The sequence below is a fragment of the Mastigoproctus giganteus genome, chromosome 6 (genome assembly GCF_048544385.1).
Source record: "Mastigoproctus giganteus isolate SK-2022 chromosome 6, ASM4854438v1, whole genome shotgun sequence".
NCBI classification, from domain to species: Eukaryota; Metazoa; Arthropoda; class Arachnida; order Uropygi; family Thelyphonidae; genus Mastigoproctus; species Mastigoproctus giganteus.
The window spans coordinates 180,364,868-180,387,980 of NC_143580.1; the positions used below are offsets into that span (position 1 = coordinate 180,364,868).

At 36.0% G+C, this 23,113-nt stretch overlaps 1 protein-coding gene across 3 annotated transcripts in view; it reads left to right on the plus strand.

Annotated features, from left to right (window-relative positions):
- The window catches only part of LOC150084784 (BTB/POZ domain-containing protein KCTD3), a 234,236-nt gene that overhangs the window by 44,653 nt on the left and 166,470 nt on the right, over positions 1-23,113 (plus strand). For all 3 annotated transcript variants that reach the window (XR_016547075.1, XR_016547076.1, XM_090375543.1), the window contains exons 5-6: positions 6,556-6,614; positions 22,664-22,744. Coding sequence is in view for 1 of the 3 variants with exons in the window: in XM_090375543.1 (XP_090231669.1) it covers positions 6,556-6,614; positions 22,664-22,744 (140 nt within the window). In the remaining 2 variants the exon portion in view is untranslated. The remainder of the gene's footprint in view (positions 1-6,555; positions 6,615-22,663; positions 22,745-23,113) is intronic.

The window sequence follows — 23,113 nt, forward strand, 5'->3', positions numbered from 1 at the left end:
CTATTACTGCAGTCTTGTTTAGGTGATCCTGCATCACTTCTTTAACCAGTGACTCCATTATTTTCCCCAGAACAGAATTAAACTAACAGGTCTATAATTATTTGTGTCGCCCGTTGAACCCCCCCACTTGTGAATTGGGGATACATTTGCACATCTCCAGTACATGGGGACCTCCCCTGAATCTGAGAATGCTCTCATAATTATGACTAACGGTTTGCTAACTTCCCTCGCTGCCTCCTTCAATATAACTGGATAGATTCCATCTGCCCAGATGCTTTTTTTTTATGTTTAACTTCAACAATTTCTCCTCCACTCTGCTCTCCGTTATTAGAAAATCGTTTAGCTCCCTGGTAGAGTTTAGTAAACTTCTATCCTTCCCTTCCTTACAGAATTCCTCATGTGTGAATGTAGATACAAAATACTCATTCAGTTTGTCAGCTATCTGAGTAGGATCATTAACAGTTGAACGACCAATATCAAGTGGACCAATCTGATTCATCCCTTTCCTTTTAGAGTTTACATAAGTAAAGAAGTCTTTGTTGTTTTTCCTCACATCCTTTGCGAAGGATTTCTCATAATCAGCCTTTGCCTGTCTAACCTCATTTGTGATTTAATTACAGACTATCTTATATCTGCCATAGGCATCTGTGTCACCTGATAATTTACATGCATCCCACACATTTTTCTTCTCTACCACGAGCCTCATTAGTTCATCTGACATCTATTTAGGTTTAAATCTTGAACAGTGTGTCATAGTTGGTAAGAAAAACCTAGTAGCTTCCAACATTAATTCCCTGAAGGCTCTTTAGAATTCACTGTTTTTATCATCATCAGTTGATCCCACTGTATAGAATTTAAAAACTGTATGAAACCACTGTTAGTCACCTTTACATAAACAAAAAATCCTTTCCTTTACCCTTGATGATAGTTACATCTTTAAGTAAATCTCACATCAGTACACTGTGATCACTGTCACCTAGTGGTTCCTTTATCTGCAAATTCTTAATGCATCAATAATCGCTGCTGATAATCAGATCAAGAGTATTACTCCCTCTAGTTGCCCCTGTAGAATTGCTGTAGAAAACAATCCTCCAATAAATCCACAAAAATCTTGCTAGCCTGCGAGTGACCAACCCACAAGTTCCACTCAATATCTGGAAGGTTAAAATCCCCCATTACAAGACATTCTGATTTACTGGCCCGCTATTTCTCTGCACAATTTTTGTTGTACTCATCAGAGTCATTAGGCCTATAACACACTCCTACTCTCTTTTACTTTTTCCCAGTACTTATGTCACACCGAACTGACTCAACATTGCACTGTCCACCCATGTAAACTGAATGCACTTCCTTAGATTTTATATATTTCTTAACTAACAGCATAATTCCTCCTCCCTTCATACCCTGCCTATCCTTTCTGTACACATTGTACTCTCCAAATTTCAATTCTTCACTGCTTATGTCTGTGTGACACCATGTCTCTGATATCCCAACAATATCTGCCTTTGATGCCTTGATCAGCACTTCAAATTCATAAATCTTATTTATTATACTTCTAGCATTGGTGTACATGCTCTTGTTCTTACTCTTAGTTACCCTAACACTTTAGCATGGGTTACTCTAAATGCTAATGTAAGAGCCTCTGTTGTTTCCCTTCTGTGTGCAGAGAAATTCATGATACTGTAGATGATATGATTTTTACTATTGAACTAGTACAGATATTGCTCATAAAGGAACTAGTGATCCACAGGCTCCTAATCTTTTATATACAAGTATTGCTAATTTTGCTAATCTTATATATGAGTCTTCTTTCCGATCTGACCATATTAATCTTGCTTATCAATTTTTATATAAAAATTCTGAGCTGCTTTTAATTCTGCCCATTCTAAGATTGCAGCTAGTTATGAACGAGTTCTTGAACTCTTCCATTGTTCTTGAATTGCTTAATCATCATCATCAGCCATTTTCAATCCACTGCAGGATGAAGGCCTCTCCAGCAACTTTCCAGTTCCCTCTGTTTTGTGCAATGGCCATCCATTTACTACCCACAAACTCATGAATTTCATCTGTCCAACTCCATCATTGACTTCCAGGTTTTCTTCTAGCTCTTCTTGGGTACCATTCTGTTTATTTTCTTAAACCATCTGTCATCATTTCTTTGAGCTATGTGTGTTGCCCAGGACCATTTTAGTTCTTTAGTTTTGATAAGAATGTCCTTTACTTCAGTTTGCTGCCTAATCTACTTCTAATGCTACCTAATCCACTTCTTATCTAACAGTCTTGTTCCCAATATAATTTGTTCCATTCTTCGCTGTGTAGTTCTCAGCTTCTCTTCCAATCTTTTGTGGAGTGCTCAAGTTTCACTTCCATAAGTCACGGTAAGGAGTATACATTGGTTCATTACTTTACGTTTCAGACAAATTGGGATATTGCTCCTCAGTATGTGACTATATTTCCTGAATGGTATCCACCCAAAATTTATTCTTCTCTTGACTTTCAGCCATTTATCATTATTGCAGATAATGACTTGTCCCAGATAAGTATGTGACTCCACCTTTTCAATTACTGCTACTTCAATAATTATATCCCTTTCTGTGGCATACTTGTTCATCATTACTTTTGTTTTAGCCATATTCTTTAGTCCAAAATCCTTGCTAATTCTGCATAACCGATTAAGATTTTCCTATTATTCTTTGGGATCTTGGCTTATGACCACAATATCATCTGCAAATCGTACATGGTTTAGGTACTCTCCATTCACATTGACTCCTTTCTACGACCAGTTTAACCTTCTGAAAGCTTCCTGAAGGGCAGCAGTAAACAACTTTAGAGATATTGTGCCTCCTTGTTGAACTCCTTTCTCAATTTTAAATTTGCTACTGTCTATGTCTAGTCTAATAAAGGAGGTAGCATTCTCATATATTTTCTTCAAAATCATAATATATGGTGTATCTATGCCTTTCATAAGTCACGGTAAGGAATATACATTGGTTCATTACTTTACGTTTCAGACAAATTGGGATATTGTTCCTCAGTATTTGACTATATTTCCTGTCCATAACCGAAACATTGCCTTATGCTCTATGAAGTTAAATGCCTTTTCATAATCCACAAATGCCAGGCATAATGGTGTTTTATATTCATTTGCTTTTTTCCATTAGCTGTGATATTATGTGAAGGTGATCCATAGTTGAGAATCCTGTCCTAAAGCCAGCTTGCTCTTTCGGTTGATTCTCATCAAGTATTCTTTCTAATCTGTTAGTAATAACCCTTGTGAACAACTTGTGGGTTAACATGCTAATTGGTCTATAATTTCCAATTTCTGATTTATCTCCTTTCTTATACAGCAAAACTACGATTGCATTATTCAAACTCCTTAGGCATCACACCTTTTCTAATGCATTTTGTGAAGAGTCTTGCCAGTTTCTGTGTCATGTCTCTTCCTCCCAATTTTAATAATGCTACAGTAACTTCATATTCCCCCAGGGCTTTCTGGTTCTTCATTTTCTTCAACGCATGTTCTACCTCATCAGGAAGGATATTGGGTATGTCGTATGTGTTACTAATTTGTGATCCATCTTCTCTACTGCTGGCATTAATCACTTGCTCCTTGTATAATTCTCTATAGTAGTCTTCTGCTATTTGAATTATGCCTTCTCTGCTATTTATAAGTACACCATCGCTATTCTTCAGTTTCAGTATCATTTGTCTTTCTGTAATGTGTTAATATGTAAATAATGTTTTTTTCCCTAAATTGTGGTGGGACAATAAACAATAAACTGCTGCTTTTAGGTTTAAAAAAAAATTATTTAGGTAAAAAAAAGAAAGGATTCCATCATTGCAATACAGTGTCTAATCAGTAAATGTTTTACAGTTATAGCTACAAGATATTTGCAACTATAACTGTGCAAGATCTGCTTTTGTTTTTTGTTTTTTAATTTGAAATTGATTTATTTATATCTGGTTAGGCCTCTGTGGTTTTTTTTTTTTTTTTTTTTTTTTGGTTTTTAGGAGCATTAGCAACTAAGGCCATATTGCTCCGGGATATGCGGTGGTCATTCCCTGACCTTTCTGTATCCTCCGTATTTGGTGGTGATGGGTCTAATCAAGAAGCGTGTGCTACGCACTGCTGCTCCTTCCCACCTGGCTACGGAGGCGCCTAGGCCTCTATGGGAAAGACTTTTGTATACATTTGCTTATTACTCAGATTATCTCTGCTCTTGTCTAGAGTAATTCTATAGGAAATACCCACATTATTTGTATTAAGTAACCAAATTAAATTTATAGTTTTGAATATTTTCTGAATATTTTATTAAGTGTGACTTCCTGTAGAAAGGAAATTACTAATTTCATTTTGAATTGCACCTAACTTTGTTATTTGCCTCCTCCATTTTTAAGTACTCTCTTTGTAACTCTTTTCTCCATTTGTATATGTAATTTGTAGTTTTTTTATTCTCTTCCTTTTTATTATTATTATTATTATTATTATTATTATTATTATTAGCCATATGGTGCAAGGAAGCCTGAGGCTTATGCTGCACCAGCCAAAAAAAAAAATTTCTGAACCACCCTGAGAGAGAGAGAGAGAGAGAGAGAGAGAAGTAGAAGGGAATCACCAAGAAAGAGAAGAATGACGATATCCAGCTGAGGACCCTGGGTGTGCCAAGCCCATACTCACCAGATGTGAGCCCCTGGGGTTAATATAATGTTAAAAATGTTATTAAGTTATGTTTTCTAACCTTCATTAATGGATTTATTGGATACCTTTACGTATCTTTAACTTAAATGGACAGTTATTTAATTAAAATAGCAAGTGCAGTGATTTTATAATGAGAATTGTAGGGTATTACTAACAGTCATAGTAAAGTAAGAAAAACACTTCAGTGTTTGTGATAAAATTTTAAATTTAGCGATCCAAACACAAGTTAGTTAAGGTGGCAGTGCATTACATTTTAGGCATGTTAGCAAATAGTGATAAGTCACGATATTCGTGATTTATTAAAAAAAAAAAAAAGTATATCAAAAAAAGCAATGACCTTTTTGTGCAGAAACCAGAAAATATCTGTCTGGGCATCTGTCATATTATCCATTCATTTTTCCAGTCAGTGCCCAGCTACAAACGTCCAATTCTCCAACTACAATGTCTTATTATGACTTCTTTTTTTATACATATGACATAAGCTATCCATATACTAATCACATAAGTATATGGATAGCTTATGTGATATGTATAAAAAAAGAAGTTATAATTGTTGGAATTCTATTGGTCCAAATTTGATGAGTTTGGGATAGCTCAAGAAATCTTTCTAAAAGAGCCAAATATAAAATGTTGAAAATCTATCCACTGTGTCAAGTTATCACATGCAGACAGATGGATAGACAAACATTATTAACCTCTGCCAGCAAATTTCATCAATCTGAAAAATAACACTGTCTGTAATAAAATAAGTGAGGACAATAGGCAAAGTGCCTATTGTCCTCACCTAATAAACAGTCAAAAAATATGAATTTAGGTCTAATGTAATACACACATTACAATCTCTGTTTTCTGAGATTTTCACCTGTGAAAATCACAAAAAAAAAAAAAAAAAAAAAAAAAAAAAAAGGAATTGATTACTTACAAATCACCTGTTATGTTACTGATTGCATGTTATGATTGTGAAGTAGAATATTATTTATTTTTATTTTGTATAATAACTTAAAGTTAAATTCTTTAAAATTACTTGAAATTTATTTGCTTATGTTCTGAATATCATTTACTGCAATCCCTTATAATCCTGAGATTTAAGTGTGCTACCAGAGTCAACACAAACTATTACAGTTATCTCATTATTACTTTTGATCACTGGCTGGAAATCAACAAGGCGGAAATTCATATGGAAGCACAGTCTTTCAATTAATGTTATTTTGAGTCAGTCAAAAAGAGATTGCATACCCCCCTGGCCCTCTTAGCTATTAAGAATATCACAACAGTTTTATCAATTTCAGAAACTAGTTAATGTTCCAGTGTAGCTAGCTAAGAAAAATTTTAAAAGAACATGACTTTCATGTGTATTATATGTTAGTATTTTGCTTTAATTACATTTTTATTCAAGTGTTTCTTGAATAAAAATGCAACTAAAAATGCGTAATATCCTTATGGATATTAACCCTGGAGATTCAATGCCAAGACACCACCCTCCTGATTTCCTAAGGGACTTTATTTTTTTTTACTGTTTTGAAGCTTTCTGTTAGAATAATATTAACCTCTGCCATCAAATTTCATCAAGCTGAAAAATTACAGTGTGTGTGTGTGTGTGTGTGTGTGTGTGTGTGTGTGTGTGTGTGTGATCGAATACATATGCACTTAGACAGAATTTATACAGAAATTTGAATATTGTTTGTATGTCTGTAGAATTACTGAGAAATCTTATGCTTAAGTTACTCTGTGTGTTTTGTTTTTCTACTACTCTGTTGGTTTTTTTTTTTTTTTTTTCCTAATAAAGATTTGAAAGGGCACAGGTCACTTATAATCATCCATATATATTTTAAATTTTATAATTCTTTATTTTATAGAGATGTGGATATTGGTGTTTTGCGACATGAAGCAGAATTTTATGGAATCACACCCTTAGGTAATGAATTTTTTAGTAAATCCTGTTGATTTAAAAATTTGGAGTAATATTTTTGTATGTGTTTTCTTTTTTTATGCTATTAACTCAGATTTTTGCAAGCAGAGTTACTTGTGAAACAAAGTGAATTTTGTTTTATATCTACTGAGATGATTTCAAGGAATGAAATAAAAAAAATCTTTTAAATTGGAACTATATAAACTTGTTATATAGGAACTATAAAAAAAAAAAAAGGTTATGGGTATTATTTGACCTCTGTAATTATGGATATTATTATGAACCTTATGGATATTATATTATAATTCATTTCAACAACTATTCTTTTTCATATATTATTTATGCACATTTTCCCCAAGATTTGCAGTTAACTGACACATATTTTATGTATGGCTACATTATCCCAAACTCATCTTCCCAGAATTAGCCATGACAATCCTATTACCTTTCTAATCAGTTCAAGGCTGTGTGGAACAATAACATGCTGCTGCTTTTCATTACTTTCAATATTTAATATTTTAGAAAAAACAAATGTTAGAAAGAGTTTAAAATTGCACACTTTATAATTCAATTATTTATTCCTCTGCTGTATTGCATAATAAGAGAAAATAATATCTTTAGTAACAGCAGTCTTGTTATCCAAAAAAAAAAAAATTATTACATAATTTAAAATGTAATAAAAACCAAAACTCTACAGGAAAATAATATATGAATGAGCAAGCAGTACATTTTGTGCTCCAAGCAGAGAGGGCTAATTTTGTTTACTGCTAATTCAGTGGTCCCTCGATTAACAATGTCTCTGATTAATGATATTTTTGTTTACAATACATATCTCATTGGATTCTATATATTTGATTAAAGATGAAAGTCTCAATGTCATGAGGTTGCATTTATCAGCACTTGGAGTCTATCCTTCTTTTTGTGTATTCTGCCTTTTCAATGCAAATAACTCTCTGATTTTCATAAATTTGTTACAGTTTTACTAAATTAAATCAATAGTAATGATGAAAAGTGAGTATAAAAAAAAAAGCAAGAAATTATTTCAAAAGTGTTGAAGTAAACATGGCTTGTAAGTGAATATGGCCTCATGCAATCCACAATTTTAGCATTCATTAAACAAAAGAATGCATTTAAAAACTGATGCTTCTACCAGAGTTTTCAAAGGGGGAAAATTAATTGTAGAAATGGAAAAACTATTAATGCTATGGTTTCACAAAAAACAAATGTAAAAACAAAAGGTGAATTTCTGAGTGCTCTGAATTTATTTGTGACAGGGCTAATGCCATTTATGATAACTTGAAACATATTACCCTTCAATTATCTGATTCCCATTTTGAAGACTAAAGCTATTAAGGGATGGTTTGGTTTAAGATTTTTAAAAAGAGACCTAAAGTTAAAAATGTAACTAGGCATGACTGAAGTTGCAAGTGCAGATATATAAATAGCAGTCTCAACATGGATGAGGCTAGCCTCTTTTGGAAGAAAATGCCAAAGAGAACTTGTACAACTAAAAATGAATTGCTTTACCAGGGCATAAGCTTATGAAGGATAGGGTAACCTTGCTGCCTAATGCTTCTGGTGACTTTAAGTTAAAGCCCACCGTTGTGTAAGGCGCCTCCGTAGCCAGGTGGGAAGGAGCAGCAGTGCATAGAACACGCTCCTTGATTAGACCGGGGTTCGAGCCCGTCACCACCCGTCTCGGAGGATGCGGAAAGGTCAGGGAATGACCACCGCATATCCCAGAGCAATATGGCCTTAGTTGCTAATGCTCCTAAAAACCAAATAACAAACAACAAACAAACCATTGTGTATCACTCTGAAAAATCCCAAAATTTTCAAGCAACAAAAGGTTATCAGAGGAGTTCTGTGTGGGGGAAGGGTCTGCTAGAAGAAGACCAGGCATCTGTTTATTGAGTTGCTGCCATGAAGGAGTACCTGATCGCTCTGCTGCTTTTGGATAATGCACCTTGTTGTGACCCTAAACTTTCTTCTTCTTTGGAATTCAAATTTAATTTTATCAAGATGATGTTCCTGCCAACCAATGCCACTTCTTTGATCCAGCCTATGAATTGACAAGTGATAGCAAAATTCATGAGTTCAGGAAATGCCATGATACAACATTGAGTGGTAATTCATGAAAGTAAAAGAATTTTGAAAGAAAATGTTAAACATCTTGAAGTCTGTAAGAAGCATTGTTGTAGCATGGCAATACGTCTCAGTTCGCTGCCTGAAAACCTATATGTCCAGCCAGTCAGCAAAACTTCAATGCTTTGAACATCAAGCTACTAATATTGATTGAGAAATCAACTCACTTGGTCAATCTGTGTGATTTGAGGTGGACAAGGAGGATATTGAAAATTTGGTTCAGTCTCATGAAAGGGAGCTCACTATTGACATCCTTCAATAAAAGAAGAATGAGAGCACGGTGATCATACGACAACTGCAGAAGTCAATGAAATTCCATATCATTGGAACCAGATGAAGAGTTTGATTAAAAGACATCCATCCATAGATCACACAGAGCTTATGAACTGCCAATATGAAGATACTATCATCTCTTACTTCAAGAAGTTAATGAGCAGGAGAAAGGCTGCAATACAGACAAGATAGGATGGCTTTTTTTTTTTTTTTTTTTGTCAGGAAGAGGCCAAGATTGGAATTAGGTGTGCCCAGCCATGTTGAAACATGTTAGTACCTGCAGATGATTTTTTTTTTTTTTTAATCAAAATTCTAAAAGTAATTTTGATAAGAAGTGCATTAATTTAGATTCATACATTACAGCATGTAAAATTTGTTTGTTATTGTTATTTGGTTTTTTTAGGAGCATTAGTAACTAAGGCCATATTGCTCCGGGGATATGCGGTGGTCATTCCCTGACCTTTTCGCATCCTCCGTATTTGGTGGTCATGGGCTCGAACCTCGGTCTAATCAAGAAGCGTGTGCTACACATTGCTGCTCCTGCCCACCTGGCTACGGAGGCGCCCCGCATGTAAAAGTATTTCTCCTGCTAAATTTACTTAATTTAACAGTAAGGTTAGCAAAGTAAATTCATAAATTCATTCCCATTTCTGTTTGAGTTTCCTGACTTTTTGGTCCCTTTGTGTAATATCAGTTCAATTCCATGTTACTTTAATGTTTATAGTAAATATTTAACTGGTAGACGCATCATATATTATCCTAATAAACAAAAATTAAAAATCACTTAAAAATTAAATTCATTAGATACTTAATTAATTAATTTAATTATTTATTAAACATGTAATATCTATTTAAAAATTTAGATAGTGTGATTTTCAATATTCCTCGAGTATTTAGACTCAAGCGTTTAGGGCATAAGTCTCAAGCTATGAAAGAGTCTAGACTATGTATAAATATAGTGCAAACGCATCAGAAATACATAGCTATATCTGAATAAATCAGAATATTAGTAAAACGGCATCGTTTTAAGTTATATCTCATATTGTGAATACCTTCACAACGAGTTGCCATGATATTGCACTACTTCGAATAAGTAACGCTTCACCTAAGGAGAAGACTAATGTTACTTATTCTCAGATGGATACCACCACCCCAGACGGCACCGTTTCAGGGCTATTTGGCCCTTCTTCGGTGGGTGGGTAGGTACCCAAGTGATGCAATGATGGCAAAACAGTTATGAAGTATAACTCCACAATATGAGAGATGCCTGATGGTGTATCATGTATTTAGACTCAAGCGTTTAGGGCATAAGCCTCAAGCTATGAAAGAGTCTAGACTATGTATAAATATAGTGCAAACGCATCAGAAATACATAGCTATATCTGAATAAATCAGAATATTAGTAAAACGGCATCGTTTTAAGTTATATCTCATATTGTGAATACCTTCACAACGAGTTGCCATGATATTGCACTACTTTGAATAAGTAACGCTTCACTTAAGGAGAAGACTAATGTTACTTATTCTCAGATGGATACCACCACCCAATAGCCCTGATAACCCTGAAACGGTGCCGTCTGGGTGGTGGTATCCATCTGAGAATAAGTAACATTAGTCTTCTCCTTAGGTGAAGCGTTACTTATTCGAAGTAGTGCAATATCATGGCAACTCGTGGTGAAGGTATTCACAATATGAGATATAACTTAAAACGATGCCGTTTTACTAATATTCTGATTTATTCAGATATAGCTATGTATTTCTGATGCGTTTGCACTATATTTATACATTCCTCGAGTATTATCTTCAGTTTTGAACTGAATTATTAATTATTTTTTTTTAATAGAAGTGTTTGTACAAAAAGTGCATCACATGCCAAAATCTTGAGTTAATTTTCCATTGAGTTTTGGTTTCTGTTTTGATTTTACCCACTTTGTGGTCCTGAGATTTGGCCATAAGGCATTCTTATTATCTAATGTAGTTTTGGAATTAAGAATAAAGTTTTAAAATTCATCATTTAAAACAAGTTCATGCCTTTTTACCAAAATAATGGCCCCGGGTGTCAAGCGTTCCGTGGCCAAGCGATTATAGTGCATCTCTGAAAGCGTTTTCTAAAAAGAGAATTTAAGCAATCAGTTTATATTTTTAGTTTCAAACACTGTTTTCTTAATTTATATATTAGAGTAGCTCTCTCACACTACAAGAAGTAGACAGAAGCCCAGAAAGGAAAATCACCTTTCTGTTTCCTTTTCTATTAGTACTAACTACTAACTCAGCCGCTTGGTCACCTCGTGGCACTGCTCCTGCCTCCCCGTGGCGGTGCCAGAAACCTGAGTGGTAAAGCAAACCCCCAGGGCCAAAAGGAGCAAAACATGGATTTCAAGAACTTTCCCCCGATCCAGACAGCAAATGATGACACAAACACCAGAAAGAGACTGAAGACGGATGTTTGCAGAATAGAACATCCAACGTTTCTGATCTTGCATTCTTTAACAAATCAGGCCATAGGCAATCTATCTCCTGGCGCCTCCGTAGCCAGGTGGGAAGGAGCAGCAGTGCGTAGCACACGCTTCTTGATTAGACCGGGGTTCGAGCCCGTCACCACCAAATACGGAGGATGCGGAAAGGTCATTCAGGGAATGACCACCGCATATCCCGGAGCAATATGGCCTTAGTTGCTAATGCTCCTAAAAACCAAATAACAACAGCAATCTATCTCCATTTCTCATTCAGAAATGTCTGGAAAGTGTAGCAGGTTCCCCGAAAATGGTGAGACGCCTTAAATCTGGCGACCTACTGGTCGAGACCAGCAGCTCCAAACACTCTGAGTCCCTTCTGAAAATATCCACATTTGGTGGAATTCCAGTCACGGTGTCACCACATGCTACACTCAATACCTCCAAAGGTGTCATCTCAGAATGGGACTAAATGAATGCCTCAGAGGAGGAAATTGTAAATGAATTGCAAGATCAGAAGGTCATACAGGCGAAAAGAATTATGCTGAAGAAGGATGGTGAACTTATCCCAACTCGTAGCCCATACTGACATTTAGTTCACCAAACCTACCTACATCGGTGAAAGCTGGGTATCTGAACTGCCGCATTCGCCCATATATTCCAAATCCATTAAGATGTTACAAATGTCAGAAATTCGGACACTCCCAAACAGTCTGTCGAGGTGATGTGGTATGCCCTAACTGTGGCTCGAAGGAGCATGCCCAAGCTGATTGTAAATTACAGTTCTCACTCTGCCCTAACCACCAAGTCTTCTCTAAAACACGTGACCAATGGAAGTATGAAAAGAAAATCCAGAAATAGAAGGTAGAAAAAAAAGTCTCATTTTCAGAAGCAAGGAAACAAATACAGCAACTGATACCAAAACATACATATGCTGATGCTACCAAAAGATTTCACACAATATCCGTTCAGACTGACACATCAATACCACCAAGCATTTCTATTTCTGAATGGGCACGATCTATACTCTCTTCCGTACCACAGTCCTCAAAGCAACAGACTTCAACCAGATCTAGTAACATGCCAGTCACGATACCACCTGTTGCTGCTTCAGCTTCCGTAAGACCTGCTCAAAGAGAAAATTCTGATCCCATTAATAAGCAGCATGCTGAATCTTCTTCTGCTATGGACACAAATGACGCTTGCAATCAAGAAGAAAATGAAACCTTTCTGGAAATCCATCCAGAAGACGAAATAGAAACCAGACCTGTTTTTTCAAAGAGAGAGAAAATGAAAGCTGACTGCCTGAAACAGATTTCCAAAAAGCAGACAGACGCAGCTACTCCATTTAAATCCAAACAATGAAAAACATCGTACAATGGAATTGCAGAGGCTTTCGCAGCAATATTGACGACATCCACGAAATAATTATGAACCATAATCCAATTGGAATCTGCTTACAAGAGACATATTTAACACCTCAGTTGTCTCCCTCGATAAAAAATTATACTCTCTTTCGGCAAGACAGATCTACAACCACAAATGCTCATGGAGGGGTAGCCATACTTGTGGATTCACGAGTCCCTTGTAAACGCATTCCGCTACAAACTACCATTGAAGCTGTTGCCATGCGAATAGCGATTGGCATTAGCCTAACACTAGTTTCTATCTACCTGCCACCCAGTTATCCTTGTACCTTTCAAGATCTCATTGTGCAGCTGCCAACCCCTTTCTGTTTATTGGGCGACTTCAATGGACACAATCCATTGTGGGGATCTCCGAACATAGGCACCCGAGGACAACTCATTGAAATGCTTGTCGACAGACAAAATCTAACCATATTAAATACAGGCTCACCAACTTATTTCCATCTCCCAACAGGATCAGTCTCTGCAATAGACCTATCCATCTGCTCTCCTATCCTCTTTCCTAGTATTGAGTACTAGGAAAGAGTACTGCTCTGGATGATCCACTTTCCTAGTACTGCTCTGGATGATCCACTCAGTAGTGACCACTACCCAATAATCTGTAAAATACAAACTTCACTCTGCATAACTTCAGAAACCAGCACAAAATGGAAATTTTCTAAGGCAGATTGGACAAAGTATGCTTCCCACGTATCCTTTGACAACCAGACCAGACCATTGAACCAATTGACAAAGCTGCCAACCATATTACAAAACAGATCCTAGTAGCTGCATCTATTGCTATTCCACAATCACAGTCAAGCATCTAGAAGCAGAAACTACTGGTGGAATGAGGACTGTAGAAATGCAAAAAAAGAAAAAAACCATGCGTGGAATTTATTCCACAAATACCCTACCACTGCTAACCTGATAAACTACAAAAAACTTAGAGCTAAGGCCCACCATATTAGGAAGAAAGCAAAAAAGACTCTTGGATTCGATTCGCAACTGAAATTAATAAAAATACTGACGTAAGAATTATATGGAAAAAATCGGGCAATTAAATGGAAAATTTCATCCATTGTCCTCCCCACTTATCACCTGGAATGGGCTGGAACTGTCTACTCCTGCAGAGATCGCAGATGCCCTAGGCGCAGTATTTTCACAGTTATCTCAATCAACGGCATACGAACCATCTTTCCAGAAGATTAAGACTTCAGTTGAAAAATCCCAGCTTAATTTCAGAACCAAATCGTTTCTACCATACAATCAACCACTCACTATGCTAGAACTTCAAGAGGCTCTATCCACTGCAAGGAACAGCGCTGCTGGCCCTGATGGAATATACAACATAATGCTACAACATCTAGATAATAAATCGCTATCTTCCCTTCTGACATTCTATAATCGCATCTTCATGGAACATTCATTCCCCAGTTCCTGGCGTCACTCTTTTGTACTGGCAATACCCAAACCAGGGAAAGATCTCTCTATGCCTAATAATTATAGACCCATTTCTCTCACCAGCTGCTTAAGTAAAACCCTAGAAAAAATAATACACCGTAGACTAACATGGTACCTTGATTCCCAAAACATGATATCTGATAATCAATTTGGTTTCAAGAAAAACCGATCATCACTGGATCTTATGATCAAAGCAGAAACAAATATTAGGAATGCATTTATTCAAAATAAGCATCTCGTCATGACATGTCTCGATATAGAGAAAGCCTTTGACACCACTTGGCGTTTTGGCATCCTGAGAGGTCTTCATTCCCTGGATCTGAGAGGTCCTTACTTTACTTCATACAGAATTTCCTACAGCAGAGGACCTTTCAAGTTCGCTACCGGAAAGTCCTTTCCAAAACGTATATACAAGAAGAAGGAGTCCCTCAGGGCTCTGTTCTTAGTGCAACTTTGTTTGCAATAAGAATAAACCAGTTGACTAAAATTATTCCCAATACAGTGAATTCATACCTTTATGCTGATGACCTGACAGTCTCTTGCAGTTCACAAAACATGAGTTATATTGAGAGGCAACTTCAAACATCAATTAATAAAATCGAATATGGATGACACAGAATGGTTACCGACTGCCTTATCAGAAATCTAGTGTTATTCATTTTTGTAACAAACGAAAGATGCACCCAGGTCCTGAAATACACTTAAGAAACCAACCTGTCACTGTTGTGAACAACGTTCGTCTTCTTGGTGTGATTTTTGACAATAAATTGAACTTTAAAGAACACATTAAACATCTACGGACTGTTTGCCAGAAAAAAAATGAACTTACTAAGAGTTATTTCTTCTACATCGTGGGGTGCAGATCGTTGCACCTTAACTTATATAGAACCCTAATCAGATCTCGCCTTGATTATGGTGCCCCGGTGTATGATTCTGCTAGGGAAAGCGTGTTAGCACGTCTTTCCCCTATTCAACATTCTGCCCTCAGGATTGCTGTAGGTGCTTATAGAACATCGCCAGTACAAAGTCTTTATATTGAAACCCATGAACCTCCCCTCAGATTCAGGAGAAAGATGTTACTCCTAAATTAGGCGGCCAAAATTCAAAGTATATCTACTCACCCCATTCGGCCAATACTTAATGATCCACAGTTCTCTATGCACTATAGAAACAAACCTAGAGCAGTTCAACCTACTGGTATCAGATTGCAGGCATTATCGCAAACCTGGAATATACATTTTGACAAAGTCTTCCAAAATTCAAACAGTGCAGATCCTCCATGGTATTCTATTAAAGCATCCTGTGACAGCTATTTCCTAAACTGGGGAAAACATTCACTTGAAAATATCAATATACAGCAACTCCATACTGCTCACACACAGAATTATCCACATTTTACAAAAGTATACACTGATTGATCAAAGTCTGAAAGTGGAGTCGGGGCTGCAGCTGTCTTTCCCTATAACACCTCTGTTTCCTTGCCCACTGAATGCAGCAGTTACACAGCAGAATTATGGGCTATCAACCTTGCCTTAGAAAATATCCTCCATCTTTCCATCCAAAAAACTGTGATATATACAGACTCACAGAGCACACTTATAGCCTTGCAAAATTCCTCCTCGCCAACACATCCTGTAATAGCAATAATAAAATCTCGGCTGATGCATATCCAAGAACACCAGCAAGTAGTCATCTTTTGTTGGATCCCAGGCCACATGGGGATATCAGGGAATGAAAAAGCGGATTATGCAGCAAAACAATCATCCAACATAGCATCGACAGATTACTACGTTCCATACAGATCCTATATAAGACATGTATGTAAGGAACAGTGGACAATTCTATGGCAAGCTGAACCGCAGAACAAGCTCCTGCAAATAAAATCTGAACCGCAGTTGTGGGCTTTCAATTTCCGTGTAAACAGAAGGGAAGAAGTCCTCCTGTCCAGAGCTCGAATCGGTCACAGTCACCTCACCCATCTTTATCTACTCACAGGAGACGATCCTCCTAAGTGTACGAACTGCAACTCTTTTCTTACAATCAAACACATTCTTATTGATTGTACACTATACACTGATGCCCGAAAGCCTCATTCAGTATTCTACGAAATCTTCAAGAACCTTTAACACTTCGTCATATTATAGGCAATGATGCAAATCTTCAAGAATTTTTCTGCTTCCTCAAAGAGATACAGCTATATGACCACATCCGATATGATTTCATAATCACAATGTCTGAACTCCATACCCTTGATAGGCGCAATATGGCCCTAGTAGCCTTTGCGCCAGAAATACCAATACCAAAATAATGATTGGTGACAGCATACTATAATGTCTGTAGACATAACTTTGATGAGCTTAGACCCAACATAGCCAAGTGGTCAGGTAATGGTGCAGAAGCAGATTTGCTCGGAGTGGACAGTGGTCCCATATGACTGCTAAATGTAGTTAATGATTATATGCATCATCAAAATAATTGATGTAAACTCCTCTGACCTAGTGGTTGTGTCAGGGTATAAATAAGAACACACTCTCTCTCTCTCTCTCTCTCTCTCTCTCTCTCTCGTGAATGGTTAAATCAAATAACAGTCAGAAGTGCATTTTATATGCTTAAGCGTTTACAATGAAAAAAAAAGAAGGTTCGAAATTAAATAATTTTTTTCCTTAGTATTGACATAACAATTGTAAATCTTTGAAAGCTCATTATTTCTAGTCCTTGGAATTTCAAGAATTTGTAAAACACAATGAAAATCTCATACTGGCATAGCAAATGTTGGATAAACTATAACCACGTAGCCATTTTGTTAACCTTCAACAAAATGTTGAAGGTTAACAAAATGGCTACGACATTTGAGGCTGGTTTTTTTTTTTTTTTTTCATTATAATTTTATAAGTTTAACTTTTAGAACAGTTATTTGCATAAGTTTACTGAAATCACAAATCATTCTAATATATTTAGTTTCATTCGCATCATCATTCATTTTGATAATATCAAATTGGTTTTGGTTCCCTGTGCTTCTTAAGAGCACTTTTTTTTTTTCTTTTTTTTTTTTTCTTTTTTTTTTTTTTCTTTCTTTTTTTCTTTTTTTTTTCTTTTTTTTTTTTTTTTTCTTTTTTTTCTTTTTTTCTTTTTTTTCTTTTTTTTTTTTTTTTTTTTATTGCAGTATGATAACATTTGTCAAATGCTAATTTTAAGTTCATGTTGGATATTTCTGTTGATCTGTAGTTTGTCTCCACTCTACTAATAAAAAAAAAGGTTTACCATATGGCAGAAAGAACTAGGATTCTTATTTAAATCATAATATTTTTATTAATGTTATTTTTGTTTATTCTATTTTTTTAGATAGTAGCCCCACCCCCAAGATAATAGTGCTTGTTATCTGTTAGCAGGTTGTCGTCTAGTTGACCATAATACAAATTGGGATGAATTATATAATTTTAAGTATACATACCTAATTAAATTTAATTTGATCTTGGTGTTTGGAACTCCCCCCTAATTTTTCACTGATAAGTTGATATGTGCAATTAATGTATCTCAACCTTCTACTTCTGATGCCTCCTTTTTGAGCAAACCGAGCCTTCTACTTCTGATGCCTCCTTTTTTGAGCAAACTGAGCTTGCTCAAAAAACCATTTCATGCCTCCCCACCCTTACTTGTCATCACGCGTCTAGTTCCTTTTTTTATTTGAGAAAGGGAGAGAGAGAGAGAGAGAGAGAGACTATATGTTTTGTGTTTTTAATATATTATGGTATGTTACAACCTCCCACAACATTACATCCTTCATAACCCAATTGGGTGGTTTCAATTCACCATTTGTGGCTTTATAAATTTCTCACATACATGTTTTGGGCGTGATGAACTGCATGCTGATAGTTCTCTATTGCAGATAATGAGTTTTGCTTGCAATTTAAGGATGCTTTTCCAGAGTTAATAATCATATTTTATTGATATAGTCACCTCTTATGGCCTATTGAATTTAAAAAATTTTAAATGTACGTACATTGTAGCATTAGTTGAGGCATATGATGCAAGAAAGCAAGCTTATACAGCATCAGCCAAAAAAAAAAGAAAAAAAAACCTTCCCATTTTGCCCATCCAGTCACTCCAAATGTTTGTCTAGTTCAGCCTTAAATTTATTTAAGCTATCAACTTCAACAACAACAACAGATGGAAGTCTGTTCCAGCAATCAACTATCTGCTGGCTAAAGGCAAACTTCTGCACAACTATTCTACAACTGTCTTTCCTAAATTTGAATCTATGCCCCTCAGGTTCTTAATCTGAGCAAGCAGAAGTATCCCGTCAGCATTGAGCCTGCTCAATCCATTCAAGGCCTTATACACCTCAATCAGATCACCTCACGGGTGCCTAGTCTCCAGATGCTGCAACTTGCAGAACTTAAGCCTTTCTTCATAAACACACCCCTTTGTTCCTCTCACCACCTCTTGTTGTCCTTCTCTGTACTCGTTCTAGCAACTCTACATCCTTCCTAAAATGAGACTTCCAGACCTGTATACAGCACCCAAGGTGTGGCCTGACCATTTCCTTATACAAAGGGATAATCACCTCCTTGTCTCTGTTAGCAAAATTCCTATATATCATTGAGAAAACTCGATAACCTGCTCTGGCAGCCTGTCTGCACTGCCCAGAGAACTTCATATCTGACTGCACAACTACCCCCGGGTCTTTTTCATTCTCCACCTCCCTGAGTGTAGTACCATACAGTTGGTACATTTCTCTTGGGTTACTGATACCCATATGCAGTACTTTGCATTTGTCAATGTTAAACTTCAGTTGCCACTTCTCAGCCCATTTGTCCAACTTTTCTAGATCCTTTTGCAGTAGCATACTATCTTTAGTGTCATTAACAATCCTGCCAACCTTTGTATCATCTGCAAACTTGGACATTAAGCTTGATATACCTTCATCGACATCATTGACAAATACACAAAACAACAAGGTCTAGCACCAAACCCTGAGGGGGACTCCACTAATAACATTAGTCCACATAGAGCAGTGTCCATTTATTACCACTCTCTGCTGTCTCCCACTCAACCATCCCTTTATTGGGTGCCTCCGTAGCTAGGTGGGCAGGAGCAGCATTGCGTAGCACACACTTCTTGATTAGACTGAATTTCGAGCCCGTGACCACCAAATACGGATGTGGAAAGGCCAGGGAATGACCATTGCATATCCCCCCAGAGCAATATGTTCTTAGTTGCTAATGCTCCTAAAAACCAAATAACAAACATAACATCCCTTTATCCATTGTAGCAACTTGCCCTCAATGCCATACTGCTCCAATTTGTACAGCAGTCTTCCGTGTGCTTTCCTGAAATCCAGGTATATGATATCAGAATTATTTTTTGCATCCAGTTCCTTTGTAACCACATCATAGTATCCAATCATATTGGTCAGACAAGACTTCTCCTTAACAAACCCATGCTGTGTCTGAACTATTACTGCAGTCTTGTCTAGATGATCCTGTATCACCTCTTTAACCAGTGACTCCATTATTTTCTCCGGAACAGAAGTTAAACTTCTGTTTTCTGTAATTATTCGTGTCAGCCTTTGTGAATTAGGGATATATTTGCACATCTCCAGTCCATGGTGACCTCCCCCTGAATCTAAGGGTGCTCTCATAATTATGGCTAAGGATTTGCTAACTTCCCTTGCTGCCTTCTTCAATATAACTGGATAGATTCCATCCACCCCAGGTGCCTTTTTTATGTTTAACTTCAACAATTTCTCCTCCACTGTGCTCTCAGTTATTACAAAATCACTTAGCTCCCTGTTAGAGTTTGATAAACTTCTGGCTGGCATTCCCTCCTTGAATAACTCCTCATGTGTGAACGTAGATGCAAAATACTCATTCAGTTTGATCAATAATTAGAATTTTAATCAATACAGTGCATGCTGCTTATTTGATCATGGATAATGATATCATTCATTTAATGTTACCCCTTTTATGAAGTCCCAGTCAAATGTATACTAATACATAGAAAAAGTGCCATTTATTGTAATCAGTGCTTTGATTTATATTATCGCAGTTGATACGTGCAGTGGAAGTGACTACGTAACATCCCGATTTGTTTTTGAATTCAGACACATTGTGTGGCTAGTTAGTAATTTTGCTTTGTACAGTTCGTATGGATGTTGATGTAGTTACTCCGTGAAAGAAAGTACTGTATCTGTACTCCTACCCAGGTAACTGTTTTACAGTACAGCATTAACCATTTTCTAATCCTTGATTTTAATATTTTCTTTACTTGTTTTTAATGGTTTGTATGGATTTCCTGAAACATTATGACAGTTTTATTTTTATTGATGGCTTTCTTGAAGGAATAGTGGACAGCCAAATTAAAGTATTTTATATTGCTTGATTTTTAATATTTTCTTTCTGTCCACTTCTACCTTTTTTATATACACATTTCTGTTCTACATCAATAAACAACACTGTACAGCTGCATTCTTGTTTCTTCAGTTATTGTTATTTCTTTAGTTGAGTCCCGAAGTGAGCATAATAAGCAGCATCCGCTGCATTTTAATTTTTTTGAGATTGCAGTGTGTAATAAATTGTCAGCAAACAATCTTGTAAAATGCAATATAGTCATTATGATGTTGCCTTGATTGTGTGATGCAAAGATTATTTAAATGTTAAAATAAAAAGAAAACATGATGCTCTTTCTGCTTGGATATTCATTCTGACATTCAATTCCTTGAAATTAGTAATTTGTGCTTAATAAAATATGAATACAAAAAAAAGCAGATTATTACTGAAATGAATTATGTATGCTAACCATTAGAATGTTCGGGACCATTAGATTAGAATCATTAAATTAAATTAGAACCATTAGATTAGAATGAGTTACGTATGCTAACTATTAGAATGTACCCATACTACAGTTGATTCCGGTTATTTGGGACACATCGGGACTAGTGCATTTTCTCTCGATTAAGTGGCTTAATCAAGAGAAATAGTTAAAAATACAATGGACCCCGCTTTACAATTGGTTCACTGTGCAATCAAATCATGTTACGATGGACTCACCATAGTAAAGTATGTGTAGAAAGCGCCAGTAATTGTGATCATATTTGTGAATTGAATTTTAATTCTATTAAACAGCAATTCTAATTAGCGAAAATAGGAGGAATGTTATCCAGAGTCTATAAAAGTAAAGATTGTATTAAGCGCAAATTTACCCTTTATTACCTTACCAATTAAAAAATTAAATGACACGTGAAAATCGGAAGAACTAATACGTACTGTAATATGTACGTCCTAACTACATAGTTGACATTTCTGTTCACTGACATTTGTGGGTGGGGTTAAAATTTAAAACAATAAAAAGAGAAGCAATCAATAACAAAGAACATGGCACACACAAATTGCAAGTAACACGATACGTGCAAGTGAGAACAGAGTAACAAGTTACGAAGCTTTAAAAATAGGAATGAAGAGAAGATTCTGAAAATTAATTTTTTTATATGATTGGAGATTCCATGGAAGTGTGCACCATAATAGCCCACAGAATTCCAGCTGTCGGTATTATCGCAAATTCAATAATATTGAGTTTACTATCCATTTATGATAGATTGTACTAACAGAAAAGCCCAATAAGCAGGTGACTGCTAATTGTTTTTATTGTTTTATGGTTGTGACCTCCAGAAATCCGACCGAACCACGTGGTACGGTCAGAGACAATCACAGGGTAATCTCCAGTGCTGCGGTCTTCTGCCCCAATTAAACGGCATGTTGTCCCAATTAAGTGAAGTAAATCCAGGCTAATTCTCGATTGGGTTCTGTTTTTTAAGATTTGTCCCAGATAAATGGCTGCCCCGATTAACTGGTGGTCCAAATAACCTGAATCCAGTGTATTACTATGATACAAATAATTTTAAAATCCATTATGTTAGCGTTCCTTAATCATGTTAAAACCTGTTGGCAGTTGTGGTGTAGAGAAATCATTTTTATCCCACCTCTTTTGCTAATTTGCACTGACTTCTACTCAAAAACTATTCTGTTCAGTCAGAAGTAATTGACAGTGCTTTTCAAGGATTTTTAGCCACAGTTTTTCTGAAAAACATGCCACTCTCTGTTGATTAAGATAAAAAAAAAGTTAGCAGTATCTTGTATATGATTTAAGTTACCTTTAACCAACAGGTTAAAGGTAACTCTATACATATAGTGCCAAATAAATTAATAAATATAACATTTATTGAATTCGTTAAATATAAATTTTAAAAAATTTTCTCTGTAAGAAGTGAAAAAAATTCCATTCTTATATTATAATTTATACATTTCTCTTATTACAGTTAAAAGATTAATACTCTGTGAAGATCTCAATCATTCATCCTGTGGAGATGTGCTTTTCCATGGTTATCTTCCACCAGCAGGTTAGTATGTGTATTTATTTTATTTTTTATGTATGTACTATATTTTATAATATTTAATTTCATTTTTGTAGCTATTATATTCCATGTTCATCCTCGTCAGATTTCTGCAGGTTGGGCCAAAAAAAAAAAAAAAAAAAACTGGTGTGACTGGAAAAAAAAATAAAAAAAAAGAAGAAGAAAGATTTTTGAAGTCTGTTTTCATAATTATAAACAAAATTCCTATGCATAAGTAAGGCAACACACAGGGCCAGCCCAAGGTATATTGGTTCCCTGGGCAGGGAACCAATATACCTTGGGCTGGCCCTGTGTGGGAGGCATTCCTGCACCCCCCTTTCAAAAAAAAAAAAAAAAAAATTTAAGGTATTTTTA